The 20367-nt window shown below is 33.2% G+C and overlaps 1 protein-coding gene across 1 annotated transcript; it reads left to right on the top strand.

Moving 5' to 3' along the window:
* Nucleotides 1–7124: 7124 nt before the first annotated feature.
* On the top strand, nucleotides 7125–8589 carry LOC107889919 (F-box protein CPR1). Its single transcript, XM_016814470.2, has one exon. The coding sequence runs from the start codon at nucleotides 7130–7132 to the stop codon at nucleotides 8396–8398; it is 1269 nt and encodes a 422-aa protein (XP_016669959.2). The 5' UTR covers nucleotides 7125–7129; the 3' UTR covers nucleotides 8399–8589.
* The last annotated feature ends 11778 nt before the right edge of the window (nucleotides 8590–20367 follow it).

Raw genomic sequence — 20367 nt, 5'->3', positions numbered from 1 at the left:
TAGTTCATCTTTCAAACCCTAAAATTTTTATTTAGAATTTTTTTCAAGAAAAACTCTCAAAATTAGGGGTGAGCAAAATCTGATTCGATTTGAAAAACTCAATAAAAAATTCAAATTTTGAATTACATAGTTCGATAAAAATTTGTCATTGTTAGAGACCGAGACAGAAAACTATTACCACAATTCTTACCATTAATGGTTAACTTTCAGTTTCAGTCCCTCTACTTTTTAATTATATAAGAATAGTTAAATCTAAATTTTTGTCCCTATATTGTGTTAAAATTCGAGATTTGGCCTTTATACTTCTTTTATAATTTGGCACTTCAACATTTATAATGTCATTATTTAGTCTAAATATTTAATTCTAATTAAAATTCTGACATAAATTTAAAGAAGCATTAACATTGCTAATTTTTTTTGTTATCTTCAAGTCCATTATAATGTCATTTTTTGTGACAAACTTATATTAGCATTGTCGATCAGCGGTGAAGCTAGGAAAGTTTTATTTTGGGGGATTAAATTGTATATTTTTACGATAATAAAAATACAATTTCACCATTTTAATAGCTTATATATTTATAATTTTTAGAGAATTAAATTAAATTTTTATCATTTTTAAGGGGCTAAAGTGTAATTTTATCATTATTAATTTAAAATTTTAGAAATTATAAATAGCATAAATAGAAAACTTTTCATGCCAGCCCCTATGTGTGCATCATTGATATGAGTATATATTGTTTTTCATAATAGTAAAAGAAACAAACACATTGAAAGACAAAAACAAGAATCACTGGCTTCAATGTGTTTGATGTCAAACTAAACAATGCTTGAATTTCTTTCCCATCACAAATCACAACTTAAAAAGGGTATGTTCCTATTTAATCTTCTCATTGTTTTCTCCTATAAAACCTTGTGTGTTTTATAAAATCATTTTTTTTCTACTTTAAAACATGATTATATACTTTTAATAAATGTGGCATTGGTTACGTTAGGAAAACTTTAAAACCCAATTCGATTATGTATTATTAGCAGCTACCCATATCTTTGAAAAGTCAAAGATATGGGTGTCAAAAAATTGACACTGGAAATTAGAACATTTAAGGCACCGAAATTTGGTTTGAAATTTGGCATGGGATAATTGCAATTTTGGTCCCTAATGTATAGGGGCTTTGCAAGTTGATCCCTGAACCTCAACTAAAAATAGGCCTAACCATTTCTCATTTTCTTCATCCCATATTTGTCATTCTCTACTTAAGGTATTGTTTTCTCTCTCCTTATTTGTAAATTTCACTTGTATTTTTAGAGTGAAATATATTTGGTAGTGCCCGAGGACATAGGCAAAATTTACTAAACCTCGTTAAAATTCTGGTGTTCTTTATTGTTTATTTTTGCATATTTTGTGAGTGTGATTGTAGTGGTTTATTGTGCTATTAAATTACAATAGAAGGATATTCTGGCTAGGAAAGACCTAGTACTTAAGTGATCCTCGTGATCCATCTCTCTTTCCTGGGAGTTGAACTTAGTGTGATTTTTCAGTATAATAATCTTAATCTTTTACACGCTTCCCACAACAATTGGTATCAGAGCTAGATTCGTACTTGAGGAATATGACCGTTTATTACGCTATTCACGTATACTGTAGTTGGGATTGAGGAGAAAAATGGCAGAGGTATCGTCATCAGCAAGGACTATTGTGACCAATGCAAAATTTGAAATAGAGAAATTTGATGGTACCAATAATTTTGGTATGTGGCAATGTGAGATCATGGATGTCTTATGTCAGCAAGAGCTGGATATAGCCCTTGAAGAAAAACCTGACAAGATGGATGACAAGGAATGGGCCAAGATCAATGGACAGGCGTGTGGAACAATCCGCCTATGTTTGGCCAAAGAGCATAAGTACTCTGTCATGAGGGAGACATCAGTGAAGAAGTTATGGGATACACTGGAAGAAAAGTTTCTAACGAAAAGTCTTGAAAGTAGGCTTTATATGAAAAAGAAACTTTATCGATTCACGTATGCGCCTGGTATGTCGATGAATAACCATGTGAACTCATTCAATAAAATTTTAGCTGACTTGCTAAATTTGGATGAGAAATTTGAAGATAAAGACAAGGCCTTATTGTAACACCCCTTAACCCTAAACTGTCGTCGAAACAGGGTTACAAGGCACTACCGAACATATCAGATAACTTACGAATAATTCATATTTAATATAACATTCATAGTATAATTTAATAATTAAGTCCCTATATTGGACTCTCGAAGCCCAAAACATGTATTAAAACTAGAACGGGACTTGTTCGAGTATTTCGAAAAAATTTTCGTAAATTTTTTACAAAAATTTTGACAGTATTTCTGCTTATTTTTACCTAAATCCCCTTACAAATTTAAACCTAAAACAAACCAATACCAATGTTTCAACCAAAGAATTTTACATCTTAAACACTACTAGATCATGCTTAATCCATTGATTTATTGCTTAAATTTTAAAGTGCTAACATATAAGGAACTAATTCATATCTTTCATTTCATTTCAAAATTTAATACCAAATTTACTAATTTATAAATTTAAACTTACTTATCATCCAAAATTTCATAACTATCTAATTACAACAAGATCATTTAACCTATATATATACATGACTCATGTACAACCACCTAGTACATGCCACTTAAACAAAAAGAAGAAATACATCACAAAATTTTCTTGTTGGAGTCAGGATCTTTCTGGATGTTGAACTGGATCTTGAACTCTAATGACCTACGCATGGAAACAACCGTACGCTGAGTATTTCATACTCAGTGGTATTACTATAAACCAAACTATTTAACATTAATAAATTACAACATCAACCATAAGCTTTATAAATCTTTTAAACTAATTATACATAATTATATATCACTTCATAAATCTTAAATCCATATTTCATTTTTTTTCATACTAATTCAATTCATAATTTAATTCATACATTCTTTCTCGTACGTTTCAGTAGTGACAAATCAATCAATCTCATTTTCAAATTTTCATTTCAATTATTTGCCCTATTAACAAGGCTCGGACTCTGATAGATATGTGGATTCCACCTAAACACACCAGATATCTAACCCAAACACACCCGGAATAATATAAATCCTCCATAACGCACTAGTATAATATAGCCTCCCAAATACACCGGTATATCATATCCTCCCAAACAATCCAATAAGGCATTAAATGCCTCTTTGGTTAAACTAAAACATATAATGACAGAATCATCTTCTCGGCCGAGCTACAAATCTCCTCATCACATCACAATCCTATGGCATGCCATTTATATCCAATCTAGTCCGACAAGTTAATAGGGTATTATTTTACTTTTCTAATTTCAAATTCATTTCCACAACAATTTCAAATATCCGATCAATTCAAAACATCTATTATCTCAATTCACATATAATTCAATATTCACACATATTCTTACTTAATTTCAAATATTATTATTTACCTTATCTTAGATGTCCCATGACTACAAATTTAATATGACATTTAATAAATAGTTTGAGTTATAGTAATACAAACCCGGAATACGCATTTACTCCTCAACGATCTTTTCTTTTCCTTTGGATGCCGATACCTCATTTTCCTTGTTAGCTACGAAAATAATAATAACAATTTACATTATTAATTACAGCATTAATTTAATAATTAATTGAATTTTTATTCAATTTATTCCTTAATTCCAATTTAATCCTAATTAACTCTTTTATTTGTTTAACTTAATTTATACTTCATTTCTACTCAATTTCCTTCCATATTCACCCTAACAATCTAGTGTTCATTATAAAACCCTAATTTAAAATTTCATTCAATTTAATTTCCTAAAACACAAAACTTATAGTTTCTTTTACAATTTAATCCCTTTTCCAATTCTAACTTAAAATTTATTCAATTAAATCCCTAATTCTTCTTTTTGTTTAGCATAACCCATGCTTAAAAACCTAAGAGCTTCCAAAACCTTAATCTAATTCCAACAATACTTTGTTTTCCCCCTTTTTTTCTTTCCCTTTTTCTTCCCCTGTTTTCGTTTTATTCTTTGGTTCTTTTCTGTTCTTCTTTCTTTTACTTTCTTTTTATTCTATTTACTTATTTCTTTTAGTTATTTTATATTACTTTAATATTAAGTAAACAAATTATTTTATAACAATGTACCAATATTTTTATTACAATTGTCATTATTCAATTTGTTTATTATAAAAAATCTTATAATTTAATTATTATCATTTACTTATTATATAAGAAATTATATATATTTTAAACACATGTACCAATAATAATTATGCACTTGTCTTATTTTAATAATTATTATATATATAAATATCTTTTACTTATTATTTAAGAAAATATACAAATATATATTTACATGTTAAAGTAGAGATGTGACTTTTGATGAATCAATCATGTTAAAGTACAATGATTCACAAAAGGATGACAAAACCAGTAGTACTTTGTAGTAGGTGGAGCTTAAAAGGTTAATGATGACCCAGCTAATATTGGAGGGACAAATGATGAAAAAGTTCCAACCCAAGAACCTCTACAACAATAAGATTCAATTGCATATAGGAGGTTAAGAAGAGAGATTCGTAAGCCTGCTCGCTTTGATGATATAGTGGCCTATGTGCTTCCAATTGTAGAAGATGATGTTTCGTCTACTTACACAGAAGCAATAAGTAACCCTGATGGTGTAAAGTGGAAGTAAGTCATGAACGAAGAAATGTAGTCTCTTTATAAAAATAGGACCTGAGAGTTGGTAACACTGCCCAAGGGAAAGAATGCAATTGAATGCAAATAAGTATATGTAAAGAAGGAAGGATTTCCTGGTAAAAATAAAATTCGATACAAGGCTAGATTGGTAGCAAAAGGTTACACTCAGAAAGAAGGAATAGGTTACAATGAAGTGTTTTCTCCAGTTGTGAAGCATTCGTCTATTCGAATTTTGCTAGCCTTGGTTGCACAATATGACTTTGAACTAGTTCAGCTTGATGTGAAGACCACATTTTTACATGGTGATTTGGAAGAGGAAATCTATATGACTCAGCCAGATGGATTCAAGGTTGCTGATAAAGAAAATTGGGTTTGAAAATTGACAAAGTCGCTTTATGGATTGAAACAATCTCCGAGGCAGTGGTACTAGCGATTTGATCAATTTATGAAAGGGCAAAGGTACACAAGAAGTAAATTTGATCATTGCGTGTATTTTTAAAAACTACAAGTAGGAACTTTCATATACTTGCTCTTATATTTTGATGATATGCTTATAGCATCTAAGAGCAAAGTTGAGATTGAGAGATTGAAGACTCAACTCAATTTTGAATTTGAGATGAAAGATCTAGGTGAAGTTAAGAAAATTCTTGGCATGGAAATATGTAGAGATAGAGCTCATGGCTGAGTTAGCTTTAGCTTGTCTCAAAAGCAGTATTTGAATAAGGTAATACAACAATTTGGCATGAACGAGTAGACAAAACTTGTAAGTACCCTGTTGACTTCTCATTTCAAGCTTTTTGCATAACTATCTCGTTTGACGAATATGAAATGAGAATACATGTTGCAAGTTCCGTATTCTAATATAGTGGGTAGCTTGATGTATGCAATGGTGTGTACAAGACCCGACATTTCACAGACAGTTAGTATAGTGAGCAGGTATATGCATAATCCTGGAAAAGGATATTGCCAAGCTGTGAAATGAATTCTACAGTATATTCAGAAGACCGTGGATGCTGGATTACTATTCAAGTAGGATAATAGGTGATTTGGACAAACAAAGATCAACCACTGATTATGTGTTTACACTTGCTGGAGGACCAATAAGTTGGAAGTCTACACTACAGTCTACACTTGCGTTGTCAACCACAGAAGCCGAATACATGGTTGTAACAGAGGCTGTAAAGGAAGCTATTTGGTTACAAGGTATGGTTAAAACCTTGGGATTGGTTCAGGAGCATATTAACGTGTATTGTGATAGACAAAGTGATATTCATTTAGCAAAGAATCAAGTCTATCATGCACGTACAAAGCACATCGACGTACGATTCCATTTCGTGCGAGCGAGAAATTATTGATGAAGGGAAAATTCATCTTCAGAATATTAAGACTATAGATAATTCCGCAGATATGATGACCAAGGAGGTAACAGCAACCAAGTTCGAACATTGTTTGAACTTGATCAATATCCTGCAAGTTTAACAGTTGAAGAAGACACTATCAAGTATTGTTGTCAAAGGCAGAAAGAATTATGTGAAGATAAGATTATCCTAAACAAATTTTCAAGGTGCAGATTATTAGCAGCTATCCATATCTTTGAAAATTCAAAGATATAGGTGTGAGAAAATTGACACCGGAAATCAGAACATTTAAGGCACCGAAATTTGGTTTGAAATTTGGCATGGGATAATTGCAATTTCGGTCCCTAATTGTATAGGGACTTTGCAAGTTGATCCCTAAACCTCAACTATAAATAGGCCTAACCATTTCTCATTTTCTTCATCCCATATTTGTCATTCTTTACTTAAGGCATTGTTCTCTCTCTTACTATTAGTAAATTTCACTTGTATTTTTGGAGTGAAATATATTTGGTAGTGCCCGAGGACGTAGGCAAAATTTGCTGAACCTCATTAAAATTCTGATGTTCTTTATTGTTTATTTTTGCATATTTTATGAGTGTGATTGTAGTGATTTATTGTGCTATTAAATTATGATATAGGGATATTCTAGCTAGGAAAGACCTGGTACTTAAGTGATCCTCGTGATCCACCTCTCTTTCCTAGGAGTTGAACTTAGTGTGATTTTCAGTACAATAATTTTACTCTTTTACACGCTTCCGCGCAACATGTATAAATCTAATTTTGATAATAAATTTAATTACTGAGAAACCAAACTCAGAAGTATGAACTATTACATTACAACTTAATGGCTGAGTTAAATTTTAAAATTACAAATAACTCCTTAGTTATTTTATGAAAATACATTATTTCTTGATATGGATAAAAATGCAAATAAGGAAATTTGCCTAAAACGTATTAAATGCTTACCTTTTATGCTTCTTAACTTCATGGTTAAGGTTTGGACCATAGATGACACCTACCAACTCCCATGTTGCTTGCTTATTTATTCCTCTTAGTCAATTACAAAGAAAATCAAAATAGCAAGATGCAGAGGCCAAGGTTTGAATTGCCAGAAGCTTTGGTTATGGAAATTCTGTCAAAGCTTCCAGTTAAATCCTTTACTCGCTTCAACTGTGTTTGTAAGTATTGGTGTCCTTCTTTTCAAACTCCTCATTTCATTTCCAATAATTATCACAACAACCTTGAAAACAACAACCTTAATCTACTTCTTAGTCGCTGTGATGGTAACACCTTCCAACCTTATTTCTCTCAACTTTCAACTGAAAAAGATCAAAATTATATAGTTAAACAGAACATTCACTTGCCCTTTTTTAAGAATGATATCCCCTCTCTTTACGGTGCTTGTCATGGATTAATGTGTTTACTTGATCCTTCAAAGGATAAGGCTGCCATTTGGAACCCATCAACCAGAGAGTTTAAAATCCTTCCACCATCTTCAATCCAACGCCCTCCATATTTTTCCCCATTCGAAGAAACCTACCTTACTTTAGATGACGTTGAATTTTACCACGCTGCTTTTGGGTTTGATTCTAAAACTGATGACTACAAAGTCATACGATTTGTTAGTCTTACTTTTGTTAATAGTGAAGAAGAACATCCACATCCTCATAGTATGTACCAAGTTGAGTTGTATTCTCTTAGAAGTAATTCCTGGAAGGAAATTCCATCTCCTGAGTATGCACCAACTTATACAGCTTTGGGAAATATTTATGTAAATGGAATTTGCTATTGGAAAATAGAGATAGGGGCATATCTTGATTTTAGAGGACTGATTCTTTCATTTGACATGGGGAATGAGAAGTTCTTAATTTTACCTATCCCAGAATTCGTTGGGTCTTTCCCAGAATACTATGTTGATCTATTGGTGTGTAATGGATCACTTGGTGCTATTGTTTACCCATCGGAAAGAATTGACACGTCTTTTGATTTATGGGTTACAAGTGAAGGAGTGTGGACTAAACAATTCAATATTAAATCCATTTCTGGAGTTGTACGCCCATTGGGATTTGGAAAAAATGGTGATTTGTTTGTTAGAGACACAAATAATGAAGTACTCCTATTTGACGCCTCCACCCAAGAGCTTAAGGAGCTTGAGATTAATACTTATCTAGATCATATTTGGGCGGTCATCACCCTTCATGCTTATTTTGAGAGCCTGGTTCATATCAATGGAGTACAAGAGGTTGAAAAACATGTAATACGTCAACCAACGAGAGATGCATCAAATGAATATTGAATATAAAGAAGGATATGCATGAAATGGATATTGAATATGAAGATGGACGGAGAGGTAAAACATAAATGTGTAAGATGAAATAGGAATTTTTAGTTGTGAGCTTCTTAATATTGCTATTATTGTGTGGATCATTATATGTTTGAGATGTTAGCCATTGCCTGGTTTGTGTATTTAGAGAATTGTTGAGTTTATGTTTGGTTTTAGTTGCTTAGATATCTATAAGATTTCTGCCATAGTTTGAAAATATCATTCTCCAAAGTGGTGAAGTGAATATAAGTTTAAAATGCATAACAAAATGGAATTACAAAATTTTGCATTATATACACCAAAAAAGCAGACAATAAACAAGTGAAAGTTTGAAAACAAAGAAAGCGGAAATTTCATAAAACGAAAATGGAAACTCACCAACCAGATTCAAGCAATTGAACAAAAAAAATCAAATCTTTTCCCTCTCAAAAAAAGGTAATTACTTTTAAAAGTTTTGAGTTTTTTATTTACATTAATTGTTTATTGTTCCAATTTTCGATTTTCCCCCTTTTTATTGATTGAGTTTCAATCCCCACCAAAAATTTAATTTTGTTTGACTTTTTGAAAGCTATTGAGTTCTATGGAACCCCGCAATGCTTAACTCACAATAAAAACCATAACCAATATGTACTTCACTTGAGTTTCCATTTCTTGAATGCAATATTTAGCAAAACTTGAACCCCAAACGAAGACATTTCTCAACAATTTATACCCAAACAAATAGCTGAAAAGTAGCTAAACAAAGATAAATTCCACCAATTACAATGGAAATGGATTTGGAGTTACAAGATCATTAAGTCGTCAACTACACCTTGTGTTTCTATATATGCTCTTTCTCAAGCAACCCTATATATGAAACTGATCCACAATTTAAGCTGCTTGTTTTATATATCTCATTTCTCCATCTAAAGACTCGATTTCAAGTCTTCCTTTTTAAGGTGGTGTATAATTGTTCTCTATGGATGATAACTTTGCAAATTTGTCACATGGTTTATTGAAAGTGACAGAAAACTATCACCCTCAATGCTTAACAATAATCCTAATTAACTTTCAGTTTGAGACCCTCTACTTTTTAATTATATAAAAATAGTTAAATTTTAAATTTGGCCTTTATACTTTTGTTATAATTTGGTGTTTCAGCGTTTATAATGTCATTATTTCGTCTAAGTATTTTATTCTATTTAAAATTCTGACCTAAATTGAAAGAAACGTTAACATCATTAACTTTTTTGTTAGCTTCAAGTCCACTATAATGCCAATTTTTTGTCTTATATTAGCATTGTAGACCAGGGGTGAATCTAGGAAAGTTTTATTTTGAGGGGATAGAATTATATATTTTTAAGATAGTAAAAATATAATTTCACCATTTTAATAATTATATCCTTATAATTTTTAGAGAACTAAATTAAATTTTTATCATTTTTGGAGGGCTAAAGTGTAATTTTACCATTATTAATTTAAAATTTTAGAAATTATAAACAACATAAATAGAAATTTTTTCATGTCAGTCTGTGTGTGAATCTTTGATTCGATTATATAATTGTTTTTCATAATAGTAAAAGAAACAAACACATTGAAAGACAAAAACAAGAATCACCGTCTTTGATGTTTTTGAAGCCAAATTAAACAATGCTTCAATTTCTTTCTCATCACAAATCACGACTTAAAAAGGCTATATTCCTTTTTAATCTTGTCACTATTCTCTCCTATAAAACCTTGTATGTTTCGTAAAATCATTTTTTTCTACTTTAAAACATAGAACATGATTATATACTATTAATAAATGAGGCATTGGTTACACAAGGAAAACATGAGATAACCTCACCCCAATTCGATTAAGGATGAATCTAATTTTGATAATAAATTTAATTCCTGAACTATTAAACTCAGAAGTATAAACTACCACATTACATCTTGATGGCTGAGCTGAGATAGCAAGGATTTGATAAATAAATCAAGTCTTGGCTTTGTTGGTTTTCGCACTATTTTGTCTATTTCTATATATGGTATGGTCTGTAACAATCACTCATAGTATCCCTTTTGCATTAGTATTATGATAGATAAGTTCATATGTAAAAGCAAATCCATTTTTGTTAAATTAATATTCTACACTATTTCATGTGAAAGAGTAGTGGTTGGTACTTATAAAAACAAATCAATTCATTTTCTCCTCTAACCATTAATTACCATACTCTTAATCAAGATTTAAACCCTACTAAAATTTTAAAGAAACGAAAATTCCAACAACTTTCATATATATAAATTATTACATTGACTAGAATCAATAATATAACACCCGTCACCCATATTCAACGCCGGAATAGGGTTACGAAACATTACCAGCTTAATACACAATTTAACTTACATTTCACATACATAAATCATCATCAAGTAAACATCGTTCATATTCATTCATAATGTCCCTAATATGAGCCAATGAGGCTCAAAACATGCTTTAAAAGAGGTTCGGGACTAAACCGATAACTTAAGAAATATCTTGAAAACTTAGAAAATTTTTAAAAACTGTAGGGGCCACATGCCGGTGTGCCCCTATTATGTCACTCACACGGCCAAGAGACATGCCCGTGTCTTAGGCCATGTGGACATTCGATGACATGGCTATGTCCCAACTCGTTTCCGACCCCGTGTAACTCTCTAACTTGCTCACATGGCCAAACCATATGCCCGTATGTCTAGCCCATGTACCATTCGAAATGGCCTCACACGCTCGTGTGCCAGGCCGTGTGAAAACTGGAGGGTATATTGACTTGTGCCACATGACCAATCACACGCCCGTGTGGAGCATAATTGGTTTTAAAATCAACACCATAGGACACACGGCAGTGTAACATAACCGTGTGTCACACACGACTGAGACATACGCCCGTGCCTCTACCTGTATGGATAAAAGTGGGCTATTTACCAAGCCATTTTGCCACCCAATTTGGTACACACCTTCACCTACACAAATGGAAACAAAACAAAGCATAATAGACAATCCAAAACAACAAATCAAGCATAACTCCTACCATTTCAATGCCAAAACCTAATCATGCTTATAATGCTCTATTTTGCTAATTCCAAATCATACCAATTCACATTCACAAAGCATTCATATGTACCATTTCATCTGAGCATTTGTTAGCCTAAACCATAAGCACAAACATTCTCAATTCATCTACCATTAGCTACCTTAAATGTTGCATTCACCATGCCATTCCCAAGCAATGATGAACCACATCACTAAGAGGCATTAACACATATACACATACATCACATAATTACGAAAATAAGCTAACTCAAATGGCTAACACAAAACCAAACACACATTATTTACAAGCCAACTTTAATGGATAAATTCATTACCAAAATACATAACAAAACATATATGAAAATGACTCAAAGTCCCTATACATGCCATATTACCAAAACATAGTTTCAAAAGTACCAAAATGATAGTGGATATTGTGGCGAAGTCTCTGATGATCCCTGGATCCGAGCAAGCTTTGAAATCACTATAAAGCATGAAAAAGCAACAAAGTAAGCTATATAGCTTCATAAGCTCGTATGTTAACAATAAGAAAATATCACTATTCATTAACTATTTAAATAATAGAAAGCAATATACAACAATTCTATTAAATCTCAAATGTAACATCCCTAACCTGTATCTGATGCTGGAATAGGGTTACGAGGAATTACCGAATAATACATCCCATTCACATTCATTTATGCATTCATTATTAAAAACCATTTGCAAACATTCATATTGTCCCTTATAAGGTTCTACGGGACTTTAAAACATGCTTATGTTTATATGTTTTTTAATATATATTATGTATTTATTTTTAACTCTATATTATGTACATATATCTTTTTAATATACCTATATTTACGTACATATTTATGTATCGTTAATAATAGTGATATTTTAAAATTATTATTATTTCTAATATATAAATATTATGTATATATATTTTTAATACTATTATGTATATACTTTTTATTCCTATTATTACGTATATATTTTAATATGCATATATATATGAAACGTTATTAATATTTTTCAATATTATGTTTTTGTCATCTTGCTTATTATTATTTATGCTTTATCATTATTACTTTGTTATTATCTTATGCGAAATAAATTCTTTCATAAAAGCAACATTTCGTGTTTGGGAATCCGAGGAAATCGTACTCTAACTTACTGAGTTTCGATTTTTCTCATCTAATCCAAATAATGGGATGTCGTTTTTAAAATCGTAAATACAAGTTTTTGAAATAAAAAACTTATTCTCGAAGACTCGAGGTGTCGTGTTCTAACTTACTGCATATGACATCTTGTTGACTCGAGATAAGACCTTTTGCAAATGAAGGCAATATTCAGTGTTTGGAAATACATGAAATCGTACCCTAACTTACTGGGTTTCGATTTTTCTCATTTAAACCAAATAACCGAATATCCTTTTGAATTTTAAATCAAAGGCACGCTCGTTCTCAAAAGTTTTAGATGTCGTATCCTAACTTACTGGACGTGACATTTCATTGCTTCGAGACGAGAGTGTCTTAAACGTTTCGTTTTAATTTATTCGAGCGTTTTTAACAAAAATGGATCGTATTTTAAATTCTTTCAAATTTTCAAATCTTCGACACTAAGACACTAATTAATCAACTAGGTACCAATTTTGGGTGTATCGAGAGTGCTAATCCTTCCTTGTGCGTAACCGACTCTCAGACCTATTTTCTGATTTTCGTAGACCAAAACCGTTGTTTTGATAAATCAAATTGTTTATTAAAAACAACTACTTTTTCGAGGTGACCCGATCACACCTCAATAAAAACAAATGATTGGTGGCGACTTCTATTTTTCATTTTTCAAAATCCAAAGTCGATTCTCGCCGCTTTTTTTAAAACATCTAAAAATGGTTTCGACACGCACTTTTGGCACAATCTTTTTCCTGTGTCGCATATCAGCACATTTTGTCCCCAAATTCGCACTTTTGTCCCTTAATTTTGCTTTTGCCTCCAAATCAGTCCCTAAAAGATAAAAAGACATAAATAGCTCAAATTAGTAGGATCAAGCTTAGAATAAACACATGACTAATACATGAAAACACGTTATTCTAGAGCATTATCAATATTAATTTTTTATTTTAGATTTTTAGACTTACTTTAACAAAATTGACTTTGTTTTGTGCTTTTTTTAATATTATTTGACAAATTTGAAACCCTTTTCATAAATATTTGCAAAAAAATAATGATTTTACAAGAATTTTTAAGTTATTTATACTATTTTAAACAGATAATATTTTTTATAATAAAATTAAAATAAATTATATATTAAATAAAAAAGAATTTAATTATATTTCGGATAACCGTGGGGTTGCAAATAAAGAGTTTTAATAACTCTTAAAAATTAAACATCGCTGTAACCAAAAGAATAAAATTAATGTATTAAATGCTTCTTTGCTTCATTGTTAAGGTTTGCTCCATAAGCACTCTGATTCTCCTTCCAAAATGGCATAGTTATACTTGCAAGTGTCTCACAAATCAAAACAAAGATGCAAAGGAGGAGCTTTCAACTACCCGAAGCTTGGGTAATGAAAATTTTCTGTGGGATCTAAAAATATGACTTAGGGGTAAATTTAAATTAGTATTGTCAATTAGGGACAAAGTTAGGAAAATTTCATTTTAGGGAGATTAAATTGTATAATTTTACGATAGTCAAAATGCAATTTTACCATTTTAATAACTTGTATTTTTATAATTTTTAGAGAATTAAATCAAAGTTTTATCATTTCTTTCCCATCACAAATCACAACCTAAAAAGCCTATGTTCCTTTTTAATCTTTTCTTATAAAAACTTGTGTGTTTTGTAAAATCATTTTTTTCTACTTTAAAACTCGATTGTCCCACTGTTTCCTCCCTTTCTACCTATGGTATGATCTGCAACAATCACTCATAATTTCCCTTTTGCATTAATTATTGTAGCATTTAAGTTAATATTTGACTTTGAACATCTATGATAATTTAACAAGTGAAGTATAGGTGGATTCTTCCTTGGGTATTATCTTAGTCAAGTAGTTTTTCCAAAAGTACATTTCCTAAATTCATTCTTTTTGCATTCTTAGCTTAGTTTAGTAATTAATTTAGTTTAATAAAATCTCCTTTATTTTTAGGCTAAATAATAGAAAGAAAGTCAGTACTAGTACTTTTTGTTCCTTTGGGTTCGACATTCCGATCTTACCACTAAGCTATACTACTGTTCGATAGATGCGCTTGCCTTAATCGTGGTAATAGTTAATTTTTGGGTACGATCTTATTTTATAAATTTTATTACTTCATATCGTGAATATAAGTACTTATAAAAACAAATTATTCCTTTTTCTCCTCTAACCAATAATTACCATACTCTTAATCAAGATTTAAACCCTACTAAAATTTTAAAGAAACAAAAATTCCAACAACTTTCATGTATATAAATTATTACATTGATTAGAATCAATAAACCATTATGAGCAATTACTTGTGAAGCCGAATCACCGTATTTATATAGATTGAAACAGACACATTTAAAGCCATGTTAAGAAAAGTTAATGACATATTTTACTATAATGTTTTTCTAGCTATTTTTGCAAATTTGTCACGTGGTTTTTGAAACTGACAAAAAAACAATACTTATCATCCCAATTCTCAACTACAAGAAGCCTTGCACAATGGAGGTTCAACATTGTGCAAAAGCTACCACTAAAACAATGGCTTATCTTTAACCATTTATCTTCTATATTCTGGCTGCTCTAGCAATATTCTGGCTTATTTCTCCTTTCCATTCCTCTTTAGATAATGTTAATGACAGGGTTACTCTGTCACTATACTATGAAATAAGTTTATGCCCACGTTGTGCCTCTTTTATCTCCAATGACCTCATCAAGGTCTTCCACACTGACCTCCATACCAGTATCAATCTAAGATTGGTCCCTTGGGGCAATGCTGAAACCCATTGCCAGGTTTACAAGTTGTTGAAGCTGATCTCCATGCAGTTGGTATGAAGCAAGTGCAGCTAGAAGTTGGCCATGCAAGCTCTTGACAAGCATGCAACAACCTTGGTTTTGTGTTGCTGTTGGGTTTGAACTAATATTTTGTTCATTTTGAAGTCTGGTTTACTATAAGTTTTTTGATTGATGTAATTTGATGTTGATGGAGCTGTTAACCAGCTTTGTGTTAATGTACAAGTTAAGTTTTTTGTTATTTGAAAAGCTTAGTGGAAGTAGGTATATGTTTAGGTAGAAATTTAACTTGTAAGTTTTTTATTATTCTGATATATGTAATGGCAACATGCTAATGGTTATGTATGAATGAAATACACTTCATTTTCATCAACACTCTCAACTGATTCCATTACTTCTTATTCTATTTTCTTCCTTCTTCTTTTCTTTTGCTCGATTCCTTCTTGTTTGTTCAGCAAGCATCGTGACTTGCTGCTTAAGCCAAGCTCGACCAGCTGCTCCCTTGCTCGTTAACACCAACAATTGGTATCTAGAGCTCTTGTCTTTGAGGACCTGTTCTGCTTGATTCAAAAACTTGAATGGCTTCTGCTAGCTTCTCTCCAGCAGCACCACCAGTCTTCACTGGTGAAGGTTTTCATATTTGGGTGGTTAAGATGAGGACATACCTCCAAGCATTTGACTTGTGGGAAGTTGTTAACACAGAGATTTAGCCAGCTCCACTGAGGGCCAACCCCACTGTGGCTCAGATTCGTTAGCATACAGATGAGAGGACTAAGAGGCACAAGGCTATGTCTTGTATTCAAAATTGTGTTTCTGATGTGATCTTTACTAGGATTATGACTTGTGACACCCCAAAACAGGCTTGGGACAAGCTTAAGGAGGAGTTTCAAGGCACTGAGAGAATAAGGCAGCAGCAGCTTCTTAACTTGAGAAGGGATTTCGAGAATCTGAAAATAAAAGAGGAGGAAACTGTTAAACAATATTCTGACAGAATAATGGCTGTTGTAAACAGCATAAGGCTCCTTGGTGAGCAATTTGATAAAGTAAGGATTGTTGAGAAGGTTCTCTCTACCCTACCAGAGAGATATGAAGCAAAGATATCCTCTTTAGAGGACTCGAGAGACTTGACAAGGATCTCCCTGACTGAGCTTATCAATGCTCTTTATGCTCAGGAGCAAAGAAGAGCCAGCAGGATCGAGGAGCACTAGGAGGGTGCATTTCAGGCCAAAGTTAAGCCTAGCTCAAGTAATGGTGCCTACAAAGGCAAGAAAAATTAGAGGGATAAATCCAAAACTGATGCCTCGAGAAAATGGGATAAACCTTGCAGGCACTACAAAAGGCCCGGTCATCCAGAGGCCAGATGCTAGTTCAGACCAGATGCTACATGCCAAAATTGCAAGAAGAAAGGCCATGTTGAGAAGGTCTGCAAAGAGAAAGGGAAACCTGGTCAAAATCAACCACAACTCAGGAATGAAGAGGCTAGAGTAGCTGAACAAGGCAATGACAGTGAAGAACATATCTTTGCAGTTTCATGCTTAGCTACAAAAAAACAAGGTCACCAAAGGTTGGCTTCTTGATAGTGGCTGCACTAATCACATGTCACCAGATGTAACTATTTTTAGAACCCTGGACAGAAGCTGCAAAACCAAAGTGAAAATAGGCAATGGTCAGTTCATCAAGGCTGAAGGAAAGGGAGATGTCCACATATGTACCTCCACTGGAGACAAAGTCATCACAAATGTGCTTCTGGTACCTGAGATTGATAGAAACTTACTCAGCATTGCTCAGCTATTGGATAAGGGTTATTCTGTTGTGTTCAAGGGCCAGGAGTGCAAAATCACAGATCCAAATGGAATAAGCCTCATGATAGTCACTATGAGTGACAAATGTTTTGAAGTCAACTGGTCAGGTGACTCAGCCCATGCTACTTTAACAGAAGACACCAAGCTTTGGAATCAAAGACTTCGTCATGCCAATTTTAGATCGTTGCTCAAATGGCTAGCAAGGAACTGGTTGAAAACTTCACCAAGTCAGTACAAGGTGAAGATGTCTATGAGGTTTGCCAAATTGGAAAGCAAGCCAGGCTTCCATTTCCTACAAACACATCCTGGAGAGCTACAGCTAAGCTGGAATTGGTGCATTCAGATGTCTGTGGCCCTATGAGGACAAAATCTTTGAATGGAAGTAAGTATTTCATTCTCTTTATTGATGATTATACCAGATTCTGTTGGATTTTCTTTTTGAAACACAAGTCAGAGGTAGCTCAAGTATTTGTAAAGTTCAAGGCTGCAGCTGAAACAGAAATAGACTCCAAGTTGAAGATAATCAGAACTGATAATGGAACAGAGTACACCTCAGCTCAGTTCCAAGCATTATGCAATAAAGCTGGTGTTAAACATCAGTTAACTAATGTCATACACCTCAGCAGAATGGGGTCAGTGAAAGAAAAAACAGAAGTCTATTGGATATGGCCAGATGTCTCTTGTTTGAGAAGAAATTGCCTAAAAACTTGTGGGCTGAAGCAGTTAACACTGCAGTCTACTTACAAAACAGGCTTCCAACCAAAGCCTTAGAACAAAAGACTCCATTTGAAGCCTGGTTCGGATTCAAACCCTCTGTAGAGCACCTTAGGGTGTTTGGCTATCTATGCTATGCTCACATACCAGCTGTGAAAAGAGATAAATTATCAGAAACGGCTCAACCTGGGATTCTGATGGGTTATAGTGCTGTTAAGAAAGGCTACAGGATCTTGGATCCTTTAACCAATAAAATACAAGTGAGTAGAGATGTAATCTTTGATGAACATGCTTGCTGGAACTGGGATAAGGGTGAACCTGAGGCTACTTCTGAGAACCTGATAGTGGATCAGACTGAAGATGCTGAAAATGGTCTTGATATGGATCTGGATGATGAACCTGTCAGAGGAACAAGAACTCTTGCTGAGATTTATGAAATATCTCAAATGGCTCAAGTTGAACCAAGCAGTTTTGAAGAGGCTAATGTTGATGAGGGGTGGAGACAGGCAATGGCAGATTAGATTGCCATGATCGAAAAAAATCAGACTTGGATGCTAGTTGACAGACCTGCTGATAGAAAAGTCATTGGAGTAAAATGGGTCTACAAGGCCAAACAGAATGCTGATGGAAGTTTGAATAAACTGAAGGCTAGACTTGTGGTGAAAGGTTTCAGTCAAAAATATGGCCTGGATTATTTTGAAACATATGCACCAGTTGCTAGATTAGACACAATAAGGCTAATTGTTGCTTTTGCAGCTCAAATGCATTGGAATGTCTATCAACTAGATGTAAAATCAGCTTTTCTAAATGGATTTCTTGAGGAAGAAATTTATGTCGAGCAACCACAGGGGTTTGAGGTATCAGGCAAGGAAGACATGGTGTGTAAACTAAGAAAGGCCTTGTATGGCCTAAAGCAAGCTCCTAGAGCTTGGTATGCTCGAATTGACACTTACTTGCTCAGTTTGAATTTCCAAAGAAGTGTCAGTGAACCAACATTGTACATCAAGAAAAATGATTCTGAAACTCAGCTTGTGGTGTCATTATATGTCGATGATTTACTAGTCATAGGAGGTGATGAATCTGTTTTAACAGATTTCAAGACAAAGATGAGAAAAATGTTCGAGATGACTGACCTGGGCTGATGACATACTTCTTAGTAATGGAAGTAAGCCAGAAACAAGGAAGAATCTTCTTGAATCTGAAATCATTTGCCTTGAAAGTGTTAACAAAGTTTTCAATGCTGAATTCTAAGCCAACTCCTACACCTGTTGCAGTAGGGATGAAATTATCGAGCCATGAGGGTCATGAGGAAGTTTGTGAAACCAGTTATAGTAGTTTGATTGGTTGTCTCTTATACTTGACTGCAACGAGGCTAGACATCATGTTTGTAGTAAGTTTACTCTCTAAATTCATGCACTGCTGCAATGTGCTGCATTTTCAAGCTGCTAAAAGAGTGCTAAGATACATTAAAGGTACTATAAATCATGGTCTGTTATTTAGCAAGGCTGAAAAACTAAAGTTGATAGGTTACATAGATAGTGATTGGGCTGGTTCTAAAGACGATATGAAAAGCACATCAGGATATGCTTTCACATTGGGGTCAGCAATGGTTTGTTGGAGTTCTAAAAAACAGTCTTTAGTGGCTCAATCAACAGCTGAGGCTGAGTATGCAGCTGCTGCTAGTGCAGTAAATCAAGCCATTTGGCTAAGGAAAATCCTAGCAGATTTGACCCTTTCCCAAAAGGAAGCAACAGAGTTACTTTGTGACAACAAGTCTGCTGTTGCAATTGCAAAGAATCCTATTTTCCATGGTAGAACTAAGCACTTTGACATAAAGTTGCATGTGATAAGGAAGATGGAGCAAGCTTGTGAAATAAAGCTGGTTCATTGCAATTCGGAGGCTCAAATAGCTGACATTTTGACCAAGGGTCTAAGTACATCAAGATTCAACAAGCTAAGAAGACTTATGGGAGTTTGCAGCATGGAGTTCAAGGAGGAGTGTTGAAGCTGATCTCCATGCAGTTGGTATGAAGCAAGTGCAGCTGGAAGCTGGCCATGCAAGCTCTTGACAAGCATGCAGCAACCTTGGTTTTGTGTTGCTGTTGGATTTGAACTAATATTTTGTTCATTTTGAAGTCTGGTTTACTATAAGTTTTTTGATTGATGTAATTTGATGTTGATGGAGCTGTTAACCAGCTTTGTGTTAATGTACAAGTTAAGTTTTTTGTTATTTGAAAAGCTTAGTGGAAGTAGGTATATGTTTAGGTAGAAATTTGACTTGTAAGTTTTTTTTATTCTGATATATGTAATGGCAACATGCTAATGGTTATGTATGAATGAAATACACTTCATTTTCATCAACACTCTCAACTGATTCCATTACTTCTTCTTTTGTTTTCTTCCTTCTTCTTTTCTTTTG

This window comes from Gossypium hirsutum, chromosome A10 (genome assembly GCF_007990345.1).
Source record: "Gossypium hirsutum isolate 1008001.06 chromosome A10, Gossypium_hirsutum_v2.1, whole genome shotgun sequence".
NCBI classification, from domain to species: domain Eukaryota; kingdom Viridiplantae; phylum Streptophyta; class Magnoliopsida; order Malvales; family Malvaceae; genus Gossypium; species Gossypium hirsutum.
Note: the sequence above shows the minus strand (reverse complement) of the source record. Positions and strands in the feature narration are given on the sequence as shown.

What these genes read in the sequence shown, in the direction of transcription:
- LOC107889919 (XM_016814470.2), top strand. Translation starts at nt 7,130, where the DNA reads ATGTTGCTTGCTTATTTATTCCTCTTAGTCAATTACAAAGAAAATCAA.